Source organism: Berghia stephanieae, chromosome 12 (genome assembly GCF_034508935.2).
Source record: "Berghia stephanieae isolate SIO BIC M18660-M18661 chromosome 12, UCSD_Bste_1.3, whole genome shotgun sequence".
Taxonomy (NCBI): domain Eukaryota; kingdom Metazoa; phylum Mollusca; class Gastropoda; order Nudibranchia; family Aeolidiidae; genus Berghia; species Berghia stephanieae.
The window spans coordinates 30,192,987-30,207,986 of NC_088371.1; the positions used below are offsets into that span (position 1 = coordinate 30,192,987).

At 38.2% G+C, this 15,000-nt stretch overlaps 1 protein-coding gene and 1 long non-coding RNA gene across 9 annotated transcripts in view; both read right to left on the reverse strand.

Annotated features, from left to right (window-relative positions):
- LOC144958104 (uncharacterized) overlaps window positions 1–15,000 on the reverse strand; it is a 179,867-nt gene that overhangs the window by 43,726 nt on the left and 121,141 nt on the right. For all 8 annotated transcript variants that reach the window (XM_078889760.1, XM_078889761.1, XM_078889763.1 and 5 more), the window contains 4 exons: window positions 13,950–14,050; window positions 6,636–6,910; window positions 5,353–5,584; window positions 3,852–3,994 (listed from right to left, as the gene is read on the reverse strand). In XM_078889760.1, coding sequence (XP_078745886.1) covers window positions 3,852–3,994; window positions 5,353–5,584; window positions 6,636–6,910; window positions 13,950–14,050 — 751 coding nt within the window. The remainder of the gene's footprint in view (window positions 1–3,851; window positions 3,995–5,352; window positions 5,585–6,635; window positions 6,911–13,949; window positions 14,051–15,000) is intronic.
- Window positions 11,406–12,582, reverse strand: LOC144958105 (uncharacterized). The gene is made up of 2 exons (XR_013642335.1): window positions 12,395–12,582; window positions 11,406–11,712 (listed from the first exon to the last, which is right to left on the reverse strand). It is a non-coding gene; the product is annotated as an uncharacterized LOC144958105 (long non-coding RNA).

The following is a 15,000-nucleotide window of genomic DNA, read 5'->3' on the forward strand; positions in this document are numbered from 1 at the left end:
GTAACACTTGTTTTAATCAATTATTTTCAGTTTTAAATAGACAAAAATTGGACAGAAGTTCTATACTAGAAATAAGCAATATCGTTCGTATTTATGAGCAAAATTTCATCAACATACAATGCATAATCCTAAAGGTAACAACGACCCAAAGAACACAAGATGGGTTGCTCTGCTTCGGAAAAAGAGGAAAACCCGACGCAACAAATTCAGTACCGTGTATGATAATCCGGACAGGTTGCCTGGCGACGGATTTTTTTCAATTTTCTCTTTAATGTAAATGTTGCTGCTCGAAGCGCGAAGAAATAAATGACAATGGGAAATTGAATGTAAGCTTCAATTTAATATACGAAAACAGATAAACTGGACGTTTCGGGTTTCCCCTTTATAAAAAAAAACAGGATGAATGAAACACTACAGACGAATGGGATAATCACGAGTTTGCGGCTATGTGGTCTTGTGGTATGAGACTCTCTTTCGGATCGGAATGTCCTGGGTTCGAGCCTCGCTCGGCGCATAGTTGAGTCCTTGGAAAAGACTCTTACTCAAATTTTCTCACCGTACTCAGGTGTAAAATAATTACCTGGCCGTTAACAGCGTTGTCTCTGTCCGAAAAAAATTGTAATATCACCTAACAGGCGTCATGTTGGTTAGGGGCCCATTTTAAAGCGCTTTGAGCACGTTACGTGGATATTGCGCTATATAAACGCTCAATTAAATTAAGTTGCTCGGACAAACCTTCCCATAGAGTTTACCAAGGAGGTTATGTCATTGCTGTGACGTATTCTATTCTGTATTAACAACGTTCGGAAGCTCGTGAAGCGTTCCTTGCTTGGCATTGTAGGTGTCTTCATGTAGCAATATGACTATCCCGCACAAATCTTATGGCTTCTTTTTCGCTCACGAAGTGCACGAATTCGCGTCAAAATATGGGACGAAGCCGTTTCGTATATGCTATTTTTAAAAATTAATTACGACGCTGTTTATCAATGAATATGACTGAAAGTTGGCACACAGTTAGAAAAAAGATCATTTTAGATTATGTCAAGCGACAAAACTCCTGCGATTACCAGAAGACCGTTAAAAATAGATTTTTACTCTTTGAAGTAAAATATTTCTAAAATTACCGGGCGTGGAGGTTTTGTCGCTGACAAGGTAATACATGAACATTTCTTCTTTTTGGTTGTAAAATTTCATATGAATATGACGAGTACTTTTCCCGTATTTTACAAAACACCATCCTAATTTGCTCTTCAAGTTTCAATCTTTTAATCCACTTATTACGCAAGATACAACCAAAGGTAAAAAAAAAATGCCGAAAAAGCGTCCCATATTTTCGCGTTTTTTTCCTCTTTGCGGGTCATCCAAATAAATGACACCTTTGAAACTGCATAACTTGTTTATTTATGAATGGATTTTCAAAATTCAAAAACATTTTTACTCAGTGGAGATAGGGCTTTGATTTTAGACAAAATTTTTCCTCAAAAAGAGAAAAAAAAACATTTTTCATAGTCATTGCTACTTCATGAGGTTTCAGATATGTTCATAAAGGTTGAGATCTGGGTTTCCAGATGGCTACTCGAGCATTAAGATCTTATTCTCAGTTGGTGGACATTGGAGGAGGCCCTATCGCTCTGAGTCCAACAGTTTTGAGTCATTCTTCCTATCATTGTCCAACTTAACTCACTCAACCCTAGATATTTTTGCTACTTTTCAACATTGGAACAAATGTATTAAAAAATGAGCATGTGCCTAGATAGTTTTATTCAACTATCATTCGCATGTAAAAACTAAAAACATTAGCTACGCCTATAATTGTCTCATATAAATGTAAGAAATAGACATGGGGTAAAAGTAACCCTGGCAAACTACGGATACAGTCGGTGTTAGGATTGAGTGAATTAAAACACTGTTTTTCACTGCGATGTCAGAGGCATAAGAGAGGGGTTGGTTGGGTGTTCGATCATCATTAGTCGTTGTTACTCGGGGTTGACATATCCGTTTTTTATCCATCACATGCCCTTCCATTGTTAAACTTTGCGATAATAGAATAGCAGGTGGCTCTAACATTGAAATGCTGTCAAACCTCAAATACTGTTCATTTATAATGAATATGACCAAGTTAACTCTCTCTCTCTCACTCTCTCTCTCTCTCTCTCTGTCTCTCTCTCCCTCTCTCTCCCTTCCCCCCCCCCTCTCTCTCTCTCTCTGTCTTTCTCTCTCTCCCTTCCCCCCGTCTCTCTCTCTCTCTCTCTCTCTCTCTCTCTCTCTCTCTCTCTCTCTCTCTCTCTCTCTATCTATCTATCTCTCTCTCCGACTTCGAGGCACACTTTCGGTATGATTTTGAGAGTAAAAGAATTTTATTCAAAGTAATTTTTAAAAATGATTTCACAAACATAATATTTTGGATTAAAACAGCAGAAAACGTGTAAACAGCAACAGACAACATAACGATAAAGGCAGGGTTGGTGAGAAAGGATTCTGTTTCGAATAATTTCATTTTTCATGATTGTCCTCTAGCATTCTTTACATTTCCTTCTTTGTGTCATTTCCAAAGTCGAAATATCAATCTGTATTACAAAAAATGTTTACCATCCCCACTATGGTTGACAGATCTATAATATAACTAAGCATGCATGTGGTTTAATGAATTAAATAGTAATTTTGCACAGTTAGTATATATATTCGGGAACTCCAGAATGTCTCCATTATCCGGACAGGTTGCCTGGCGACGGATTTTTAAACAATTTCTCTTTAATGTAAATGTTGCTGCTCGAAGCTTGAAGAAATAAATAACAATGTGAAATTGAATGTAAGCTTCAATTTAATATACGAAAACAGATAAACTGGACGTTTCGGGTTTCCCCTTTATCAACAAAACAGGATGAATGAAACAGTACAGACGAATGGGATAATGTGGTAGTGAATCATCTTAATAAGGCCACTATCACATCGTCTGTAGTGATTCATTCATCCTGTTTTGTTGAAAAAGGGGAAACCAAAAACGTTCATTTTATCAGTTTTTGTAATTAAATTGAAGCTTACATTTAATTTCACATTGTTATGTATATCTTTTCTCTTTGCACACTTTAGGGACTGATTCCACTATCCAAATGTCTCGGTAATCCGGACAAAATGATGGTATTCGGATTGGAGACGAGTGACATATTTATATCCAAAATATTTACTTCCCTATGTTTTGTCGATCATTAACATAGGTATTGTGAAATTTCATTCTATCCTTTATCATTAATTTTGTTGTGCACGCAAGCAAAATAAATATTGCTATAATACTCATTTCTAATCCGATCATTTTAAAGTTCGATTGCTAATGTTGTCATCTCATACCCTGTTACCCAATCCAACCACTTAAGTATCTACCGTACAAGCGATTCTGACATAGATCTAAAAGAGACATGCTACCTTGGGGGTATAATAAAGACATCATGATTCTTTCCCATTATTGTCAATTTATTTATTGTTTCAGTGTATGTAGCTGTAGTTATTTGTATGTTTTGGTGCGGCTATGTGGTCAAGTGGTATGACACTCGCTTTCGGATCGGAAGAAAGGTCCTGGGTTCGAGCCTCGCGCTCCACGCATAGTTGAGTCCTTGGAAAAGGCTCTTTACTCACATTCTCTCATCGTACTCAGGTGTAAAATGAGCACCTGGCCGTTAACAGCGTTGTCTTTGTCCGAAAAATTGTAATATCGCCTAACAGGCGTCATGTCCCGTCCTACATGTTAAATGTTGCTGTTGACCAGGGACCCCTTGTAAAGCGCTTTGAACACATTTGGTGGATATTGCGCGATATAAAGCTCAATTTTTAAATATTTTTTTAAAACGGTGTCTTACCCTAGTGTTTTCTTCAATGGCCTTGAGAAGGTCAATCATCGTTGTATCTTTGGCCATGAGAGATTCCTGGGCTTCTTTAAGATGATCACTCTCAGTTTTGGGAATTATCGTCTTTAGGAGGCTGGTTAGCTCTGAGATGTGGCCTGATGTTATGACATTTTACAAAAATATGAATATGATGGTGATGGTGATGGTGATGATGATGATGATGATGATGATGATGATGATGATGATGGTGATGATGATGGTGATGATGATGATGATGATGATGATGATGATGGATGATGATGATGATGATGATGATGATGATGATGATGATGATGATGATGATGATGATGATGATGATGATGATGATGATGATGATGATGGTGATGATGATGATGATGATGATGATGATGATGATGATGATGATGATGATGATGATGATGATGATGATAATGATGATGATGATGTTCATGAACACGCAATTTAATCAACAATCAATTTAGAGTGAATTATGACATAACGTCTGGGCATGGTGTCATGGTCTCACCTTCCAGCTCTCTGATTAAAAGTGAATGTAAATGGCTACCTGATAATGGCGGATATTATAACAGGCTATTAATCGGACCTCTTGGTCGAGCTTTGATGAGCTTCAGCCTTTATATAGAGCTTTTTTAATAGCGTATCAAAGTGCATTACAAGGTGTCTCTGGGCAAAACCAAAACAATATGTAAGACGGGACATGACGCATGTTAGGCAGTATTACATTTTTATGGTGGCAACGATGTTAACGAAGAGGTACTCATTTTACACCTGAGTACGGTGAGAGAATGTGAGTAAAGAGCCTTCCCCAAGGACTCAACTATGTGCCAAGCGAGGCTCGAACCCAGGACCTTCCGATCCGAAAGCGAGTGTCATACCACAAGGCCACATAGCCGCACGTAATCTCAGTTTTGTTGCCGTTACATTTCAGATTAAAAGACCTGAATCTTTATGACAGGAAATAATTGTCATAAAACTAAATATGTGACCCTTCGCCTCAAAACGGTATTAAGTCGGGATGGTTAAGATGTTGAAAATTGAATTTCTAGCCAGAAATATCAGACTTGCGTTGAGTTTGTATGTTTTATTAAGGAGAATGGATACCATATTTTAGGGTGCTAATGCCAACAAGTTATATTTTTGACCAGTTTAACACAAAAAAAACATCGAGTACGGTGAGAGAATGTGAGTAAAGAGCCTTTTCCAAGGACTCAACTATGCGCCGAGTGCCGGCTCGAACCCAGGACCTTCCGATCCGAAAGCGAGTGTCATACCACTAGACCACATAGCTGCACAAATATTTCGTACGTCCTTTCTGTTGAAGAAAAATCTTGGAATGTAAACTAAAAGACTCATTCGCTAGGTAACTAAGAGTGCCAAATTGAGCGGACTCTAACACAACGCAAACCATTTGGTGCTTGAAAAATGAAGGGGAGGTGGGGAGAGGGCGGGGGGGGGGGGATACGTGAATACTTACTTTCTCCAGTGTCAAACATCCTTTTAAATAAGGTCTTCTTTTTCTTGCCTAATTTTTCTTGTTCCTTCTTTTTCCTCTTCTCTTCCATCTCTAGCCGCTGGGCCTTGGTGGGCACCTCTCTTGTTCCCCACGACACGTCATTGAGATTGCAGATTGAGTAAATGACCAGCAAGAGATAGCCCGATGGGATACACAGCAGATACAACACACCGTGGACAAGACATGCCCATTCCTGGAACAATTTGACACCGGCTTTAGGGAAAATAATATTTCATTGGCCTTATAGATATGTATAGTGATGGCTTGTTTTGATGCTGCTGCTGCATCGTCGCTGCCATCGCTACTGATTGTGATGATAATGATGATGATGATGATGATGATGATGATGATGATGATGATGATGGAGGCATGGTGGCTCAACGGTACGGTCTTTACTTTGTACCCGAAAGGTACCGAGTTCGATCACCAGCCGCTGCGCTGTGTGGCCTTGAGCAGTCACCTCGCCCTAGTTCAATTTGCGGCGCTGCACTGCGGCTAACGCCTGGGTTATTCCAGTCTTCCCTTGAAATAGACCCTAGAGACAAATTTACCTTATGGGATGAATAAAGGGAATTTTATTTAATTTTTCATTTTTTTAAATTTTACAACAGTCGCACACATCAAGTTTTACAAAATAAAATGAAAAGTGACATTCAACAAATGAGAAATAAAATTAAAATTAATATAGCCGGGATTATAGAAGGAAGCGATTTCAAATGGAAGGTGCTGCTTTAGCCGGGATTATAGAAGGAAGCGATTTCAAATGGAAGGTGCTGCTATAGCCGGGATTATAGAAGGAAGCGATTTCAAATGGAAGGTGCTGCTATCGCCGGGATTATGAAACCTTGTATTTGGCACGTTTAGTGGCTGATCTCCGACGAATTGGGGAGTATGGTACAACAACACAAAAGGCAATTTTGTATGATGATGATGGTGGTGGTGGTGGTCGTGGTGATGATGTTGACGATGATGATGATGATGATGATGATGATGATGATGATGATGATGATGATGATGAAGGTGGTGGTGGTAATGATGATGATGATGATGATGATGATGATGATGATGATGATGATGATGATGATGATGATGATGATGATGATGATGATGATGATGATGATGATGATGATGATGATGATGATGATGATGATGATGATGACAAGGAAGATGGTAAACAACAACGAAGATAGCTACAAATAAAAGCAACATTTATTTAGGATATTAATAACGTTATGATCACTGACCTTAGGATGGAATAATCCAGTGAGGAAGAAAATGCCAAGTAAACAGACCATGATGATAACACTTGGGTGGAATATGTTCTCTGTCGTTGCCGTCACGACGGTCCCAACTATGACGATGATCATAATAAACCCATAACCAATACTGAGGACAGCCGCAATCAACAGTTGCCATTTGGACTTCAGCCAAAAACAAGCGAGAGTGTAAACCGCTGCAGGGACAATGGACCAGATGAATGCCCAGGTGATGTCCAAAGAAAAGATGAGCTGGAAGGCACCTTTTGGTTAGAAATACAATGATTATAAAAAGTCACTTATATATCTTTATGTGTGTAGATTTCTCTATTTGTTAAAGCACCCCGTATTTATCTATGTCTATATATATATATATATATATATATATATATATATATATATATATATATATATATATATATATATATATATATCTAGCGTATATACGTCTAGCCTACCAGTCTACCGTACTTAATGACAGCCAGACTGGCAGGCTAGCCGTACTTAGTGTCGTGTAGATTGCTTAGTTAGCTGTACTTAAGGATTGTAGATTATTTATTATATTATTATTATTATTATATTATTATTATTATTATTATTATTATTATTATATTATTATATTATATTATATTATATTTTATTATATTATATTATGTGCGGTGGTATATTTTGCCTTCGCATGTCTTCACTGCATATTTCGCCAAAACCCTTTTTAACCGGATGTTTTTTCCACATCACCTGGAATTATTTGGAAAACTGATCTCCGTGATACCACTCTACTAATCGATGTGTAACCTCAACCTTTTATAGTTTTGTCTTGATACAATCAATGAGAACTAATCATTTAAAAAATGGCTAAAAACGATAATAAAGAACTGAGTGACGTCAATTTTGTTCTATCTCAATGGGTAATAGCACGGTGTGTCGTGGATAGACTCAGTGGCTGGATAGCACTGGTGGTAGGGACTCAGTGGGCTGGAATAGCACTGGTGGTAGGGACTCAATGGTGAATAGCACTGGTGGTAGGGACCTGACAATGGCTCAATAGCGCTGGTGGTAGGGATGCTATGCACGAGGTGGCTCACTGGTATAGCACTGGTGGTAGGGACTCATGGCTGGATAGCACTGGTGGTAGGACTCATGGCTAATAGCAGGTGGTAGGGCTCAGGCATAGCACTAAGTGGTAAGGACTCAGTGGTAATAGCACTGGTGGTAGGGCTCAATGCAATGCATGTGTAGGTAGTGGCTAATAGCACTGTGGTAGGGATAGTGGCTAATGCACTGGTGGTAGGGACTCACTGGCTCATAGCACTGGTGGTAGGGTCTCATGGCTGGATAGCACTGGTGTAGGGACTCAGTGGCTAATAGCACAGGTGGTAGGGACTCCAGCTGGTAAATGTAGCCTGTGGTGGTGGTAGGGGCTCAATGGCTAATAGCACTGGTGGTAGGGGCTCAGTGGCTAATAGCACTGATGGTAGGGACTCAGTGGCTAATTGCACTGGTGGTAGGGACTCAACGGCTAATTGCGCTGGTGGTAGGGACTCAATGGCAAATAGCACTGGTGTTAGGGACTCAATGGCTAATGCGCTGGTGGTAGGGACTCAACAGCTAAGTTAATTGTAAAGCGCTGGTGGTAGGTGGGACTAGTGGCTAATAGCACTGGTGGTAGGGTCTCTATGGCTGGATAGCACTGGTGTGTAGGGACTCAGTAACTAATGTACTGGTGGTAGGGCTCATGGACCAATAGTGCTGGTGGTAGGGACTCATGGCAAATAGCACTGGTGGTAAGACTCATGGCTAATACACTGGTGGTAGGGACTCAGTGGCTAATAGCGCTGGTGGTAGGGACTACTGGCTAATAGCACTGGTGGTAGGGACTCAGTGGCTAACTGCACTGGGATGTGTAGGGATCAAGGCTAAACACTGGTGGTAGGGACTTATGGCTAATAACACTGGTGGTAGGGACTCAATGTCTACAAAATCACTGGTGGTAGGGACTCATGGCTAATTGCGCTGGTGTAGGGACTCAATGTCTACAAAATCACTGGTGGTAGGGACTCATGGCTAATATGCACTGATGGTAGGGACTCAATGTCTACAAAATCACTGGTGGTAGTGTAGGGACTCAGTGGCTAATAGCACTGATGGTAGGACTCAATGTCTACAAAATCACTGGTGGTAGGGACTCAGTGGCTAATAACACTGGTGTAGGGACCAATGTCTACAAATACTGGTGGTAGGACTCAATGGCTAATTGCGCTGTGGTAGGGACTCAAGTCTACAAAATCATGGGGTAGGGACTCAGTGGCTATAACATGGGTAGGGACTCAATGTTACAAAATCATGTGGTAGGGATCAGTGGTAATAGCACTGATGGTAGGGACTCAATATCTACAAAATCACTGGTGGTAGGGACTCAGTGGCTAATAACACTGGTGGTAGGGACCCAATGTCTACAAAATCACTGGTGGTAGGGACTCAATGGCTAATTGCGCTGGTGGTAGGGACTCAATGTCTACAAAATCACTGGTGGTAGGGACTCAGTGGCTAATAACACTGGTGGTAGGGACCCAATGTCTACAAAATCACTGGTGGTAGGGACTCAATGGCTAATTGCGCTGGTGGTAGGGACCCAATGTTTACAAAATCACTGGTGGTAGGGACTCAGTGGCTAATTGCGCTGGTGGTAGGGACTCAGTGCGTAATAGCCCTGATGGTAGGGACTCAGTCTGTAAAAGCACTGGTGGTAGTGGTAGGGATAGTGTGTAATGGAGATCAAAACTAGGCAGTAAAATTATATGTCACCACTGACAGTGAATACAATTATATGAAAAAAAAAATCCCACGGTGGAACGCACTACAGTCCGCTTAAAACAAACCATCTGAGATAGGAAATATTTCACCTTAAAAGGGGGACCTATAGTCAAAAATCCGTTTTTTTATTGCAATGCCAATATTGGTATTCCCCTGTTGTTTTTAGGTGGTAGGAGGTCTAATTTGATGACGAACACACACCAAAAAAAATTAAATGTGCAGCAATGTGGTCTTATGGTATGACACTTGCTTTCATATCGGAAGGTCATGGGTTCGAGTGATTTCTTGTAAAAGGCTCTTTACTCATTTTCTCACCGTACCGTGGTGTAAAATGAGTACCTGGCCGTTAACAGTGTTGTCTCTGTCCAAAGAATTGTAATATCGCCTAACAGGCGTCATGTCCTGTCCTGTCCAACATGTTGAATGTTGCTGTTGACCAGGGACCCCTTGTAAAGCGCTTTAAGCACATTTAGTGGATATTGCTCTATATAAAAAACTCAATATATTTAAATGTCTTCCATCCCCAAAACAATAAAGGCCAAATTTAACCCAAACACCAACCCCCCCCCCCCCCACCCCAAAAAAATGAATTCCTACAGTGATGCACCAAAAACCAACGGATACCTTCCAAATTTAAACACAATGTTTCCTACAGCAAGAGCAACATCATGATGGATAGGTTTAGCAAGTCTTGAAAAATTTATTTAAAGAATTGTTTTTCGATTACGATTGAAAATATGGCACTCATGAAACGACAAGAAAAAATCCAATTTAAAAATTCAAACTACTAAATTTTAGTTTAGCCCAAAGCCAAATCCATCATGATGCAAAACCCATCATAGAAAGATTCTGACAAATTTGAAGACGATCTGATGGAAAATAATCCAGATATGAATGTTAGAAAATCAGAAAATGATGCAAAATGGATTTTTTAGAAAAAACATAATCTTTCTTTAATTTGATAAACAAGCTAATTTTGCAGACAACATCCATCAAAATTCCAAAGTATAATCAATATATATGGAACAAGTAAATAGTAGAATTTTGAAAATTGATCAAACTCTTGAAAAGAAATATAATTGATTCGCTAACCCATACCACTTAGAATTTTTTTTTTTTTTGACATCCATTTTTCATTTTTTTAAAAATAATTTGGCGGTCAATTATGATTTATAGTTAATCTCATAAACTAATAATGTGATTGATGTTAAACACACAAACCCCCCCCCCCCCCCCCCCCCAAAAAAAAAACTCTTTAATATATTTTTTTTACATTTTAAAGGGGCACCCTATAGGCTAAAATTAGATGTAAAAACCTAAAACTAAAATTTCTAACATAGATGAACCAAAAACCAGCGTATAAATTTCTTTCAAAATTACACACAATGTATATTACATAAATAACTAATAATGATGGAAGAGTTTACCACTGGTCTTGAAAAGAAATTCTTTAGAATATTTTTTTTAATTCGACTGAAATTGTGGCGCTGATCGACAGGAAAAAATCAATTTTTAAAATTAAAAAATCTTACATATTTAAATTTCCCCCAAAATACTTCCATCATGATGCAAAACACACAAAAAAGATTCTGAATATATTTGAAAACAATCTAAAGGAAAATGACATGTATGATTGTATGAAAATCAGAAAATGACATAAAACGGAAATTTGAGAAAGCACTAATTCGACATAAGCTGATCCATAAAATTTTCAAAATAATGAGCGTCATAGGACAAGAGATGACGAAAATTGAGTAGATTGATCTGTCTAAAAAATGTATAAATGATTCGCTAACCCATTCCCTCGAGAAATAAATGCTGAAAAATTAAAATATTTCCGTACTCTTTCATTTTATGGTCAGAGTTGATTTATGCCTTACGAATTCATCATTGTAATCAGAAAAACTAATTATTTACCAGATTACTTATCAGATGATTCCTTGATATATTAAAAATTCTCGAAATATGATTTCGCAAAATATGATATGACGTACTACCCTCATTTTTCAATTTCTAAAATAGGCTACTGCTTGTGAGATAAGTATGTAATCAACTTGAACTGCAAAATCAAATCTATTTTAGACAAGAAAACAGCTGAATGGTGATAATATATCTAGCTCAAAATAAAAAGCAATAATTTTCTTTCGCAAACTCATAGGAGAAAAATTTTCTTTCGCCTCCAGGAAAAAAGTCAACACCACTTGTTTGCGACTGTTTTTTCTGTAGTTCCACAAAGAGGGTTGATCTTGTTCTGGTTTGAAAAATGGAAATAAAAGAGACTTTTCATTAGCAATTTTAGACATGGCTATAAAATTAAAATCATTGTCATAAAATGAATTTATCATTCACATACCAATTTTTTTTAACTGGTCATCGTTCTCACCAACACAGTTGAAATTTCATTGGTTTAACATTCACAGGCCAAAACTCTTGGCAACAAACTCTATTAAGTTCATAAATGCAGTAGTAACTCAATTCAAATAATCCTTTGTCAATTACATTAAGAAAAATGAGCATTTACACCCGAGCATGCAAATCTCAAACTTGGTACAATGCCCAGTTTTAAACCCTCTATTACATTAGTCTTGGCAAAACGAAAATCTCAAACAAACTGGACATTCCCTTGTGGTCCATTGAATTTTTTTTTCGCGAATTGTGTTGAACTGGCCGAGAAAAGGAAATTGAATAGTCCCACTATCGACTCTCGACAGAGTTCATAATAACGGAGAGTTATAATCATATGAATTTTGTCAAGACCACCCACATTTTCATTTACGTCCATAAAATCCTCAAATTTGGAAAAATCGAAAAACACAAAATCTCGAACAAATAAGCGTGGTCCCAACTTGTTCGAAATTTCCATGCTCGAGTGTACTTTATTGATCACCAATAAAAATGTAAGGATGCTATGAAGATTTGAAAACAATACTAACCGGTTTCAAAAAGTGCTTGCAGATACTCTGCTCTGCTGGCACAGATGATGGTTTGCTGATTGATAAGATTGCGCAAACACATCTTGAGCCAGCTATCTTTCTTGATTGTATTGTCAGGACACCAGTACGGTCAACTGAATTCTTTCCTGTTGGCTGTCGATGAAAAAAAAATTAATTAAATTCACTGCAGTGAAAATGGCACATACCAATGCCATTGCTTAAGTTAATAATTATAAATAATAATAATAATAATAATAATAATAATAATAATAATAATATAATAATAATAATAATAATAATAATAATAATAATAATAATAATAATAATAATAAAAAATAAATTGAAAAAAAAGTAATATTAATAATGATAATAATATCGTTTTTCATTATTTGACAATACTGTATATCTACAGACTATGTGACACATTGTCATTATCAATATCATCATCATGAGGCATTTCACTCCAACTCCAAAGTCCTAAAAATCGGGTCACAGCCACTAATTAGCTTAGTGCTGGAATGACAAAAACTGGACGTTTCCTACCAATTACCAACTCCCACAATTTTAGAGTTACTGCCTCCCCTCCCCCCCAACCAATGTGCTCGGCAATTTGCAGTAACAATTTATACTTCTGGGCGAGTGGATCACAATTTGAGTTCCACTACCACTGCTGCTGCTCACTAAACTGCCCACCAGTCACCAGCCCAGTTGTTACATTTACAGTTACACCAGTACTCTAGAAATAAACTCAACGAAGGATTAATCCATCATATAAAGATCACATTGGAATGCAGAACACATGACACACGCGCCAGTCAATAAGGCGTGTTGATATTACAATACAATTATTTTCTCATTCATTCATATTATATCTCATCATAAATATCGCCACCGCTCGAATACTTTTTACACTGTCCTAGTCCGGTCCTAGTCCTAGCCTTGACTGATAATTTTTTTTTAAAAGAAAAGAAGCAAGAAAAGACCATAATTTCTTACCTGTTACAGAATCACTGATCACGAATAAAGAAAATGGATGTCAAGTCGTCTAAGTCTGCACGAAAATGCACTTAAACTGCATTTGGTCAATTGTTGATTAAGATTGAAAAAATTGTCACGCCAATAGCGATGTGCATTCATAGATGATAAATACTACGTATTGAAATTGATGATGCTCGTAAATCGGGAGAAAACAATCATGGCTTCGCGGTTGGCGCCACGGCCCACCACGGTCGACTTACCGGATGTGACCTTTGACACGACCAGGGGTCAAGGCCCCAGAATAAGTACGGCTAGACTCCTGTGCCCCCCGTACTTAATGACGTCTAGCCTGCCAGTCTACCCGTCCTTAAGTACGGCTAGCCGATTCGTTAGCAGAAATAAAAGATACACAGTTGTTGTCCTTTTAATTAAGAGACTCAATTTTTATAAGAATAATGGAGTTATATTATCTAGTGTTATGGTAGCGGTGGGCGTAGCTCTGTTAAAGCGATTTGTGTGTGTGTGTGTGTGTGTGTGTGTGTGTGTGTGTGTGTGTGTGTGTGTGTGTGTTTCTTACCTGCCATCATCATGAGAATGGTGCCAGGCCCTAGGAGCGTCATAAACATCAGGAACCAGGTGTAGAGGATGTAAGGGAGTGATATGTTTGGGTTCACTTTCCTGGAAAAGCCAAATGGGTGCGACGAAGAAAATAAATGGTGAATGATTATTGATGCGGTGATGATGAAAACCAGGATTGAGCAAGTATGAATGTCGAGAAAGAAGTTGAAAGGATATGACTTGATTAATGAAATTATAGTTGCACTTTTGAAATTTTGACACTGCATCGTAATACAAGCATTTCCACCAGTCAACAAATATCGCATTACTACAATCTAAGCGAGTCATGGATACTCTTAGAGACGAGGTAATATCATTTATTCAATTTTTTAAAAACATGAACTTTTATATAGCACAATATCCACTGAAAGTGCTCAAAGCGATTTACAAGGGGTCCCTGGCTAACAGCAACACATAACATGTAGGACGGGACGATATGACACTCGCTTTCGGATCGGAAGGTCCTGGGCTCGAGCCTCGCTCGGCGCATAGTTGAGTCCTTGGCGAAGGCTCTTTAATCACATTCTCTCACCATACTCAGGTGTAAAAAGAGTACCTGGCAGTTAACAAATTGTCCGAAACAAATTGTAACATCGCCTAAAAGGTGTAATGTCTCGTCCTACATGTTCAATGTTGCTGTTGGTGAGGGACCGCTAGTAAAGCGCTTTGAGCACATTTAGTGGATATTGCGCTATATAAAAGCTCATTTTTTAAATCTGGCATGTTCATCTTACAATAGTAGAAAGATGTAAACAACGACAGCCAAAAGGAGCTCGTGATTGGTCTACCACTTCATAGAAGATATTACAAAGATGCTTGTTGATTCCTTTATTGGCTGTCAAAGCAAAGTAATTGATGAATTAGCACTCAGTCCTCGGACCAAGTCTTGTGAAAATTCATCATCTTTGAAGAAAATTCGGAAGTTGTTCCGTAAGGCTTATTTTTATAAAGGAGATGTAAGCTATAATATGTTTCTACAGTAATATTTAAAAAAAAACATTGCATTTTTC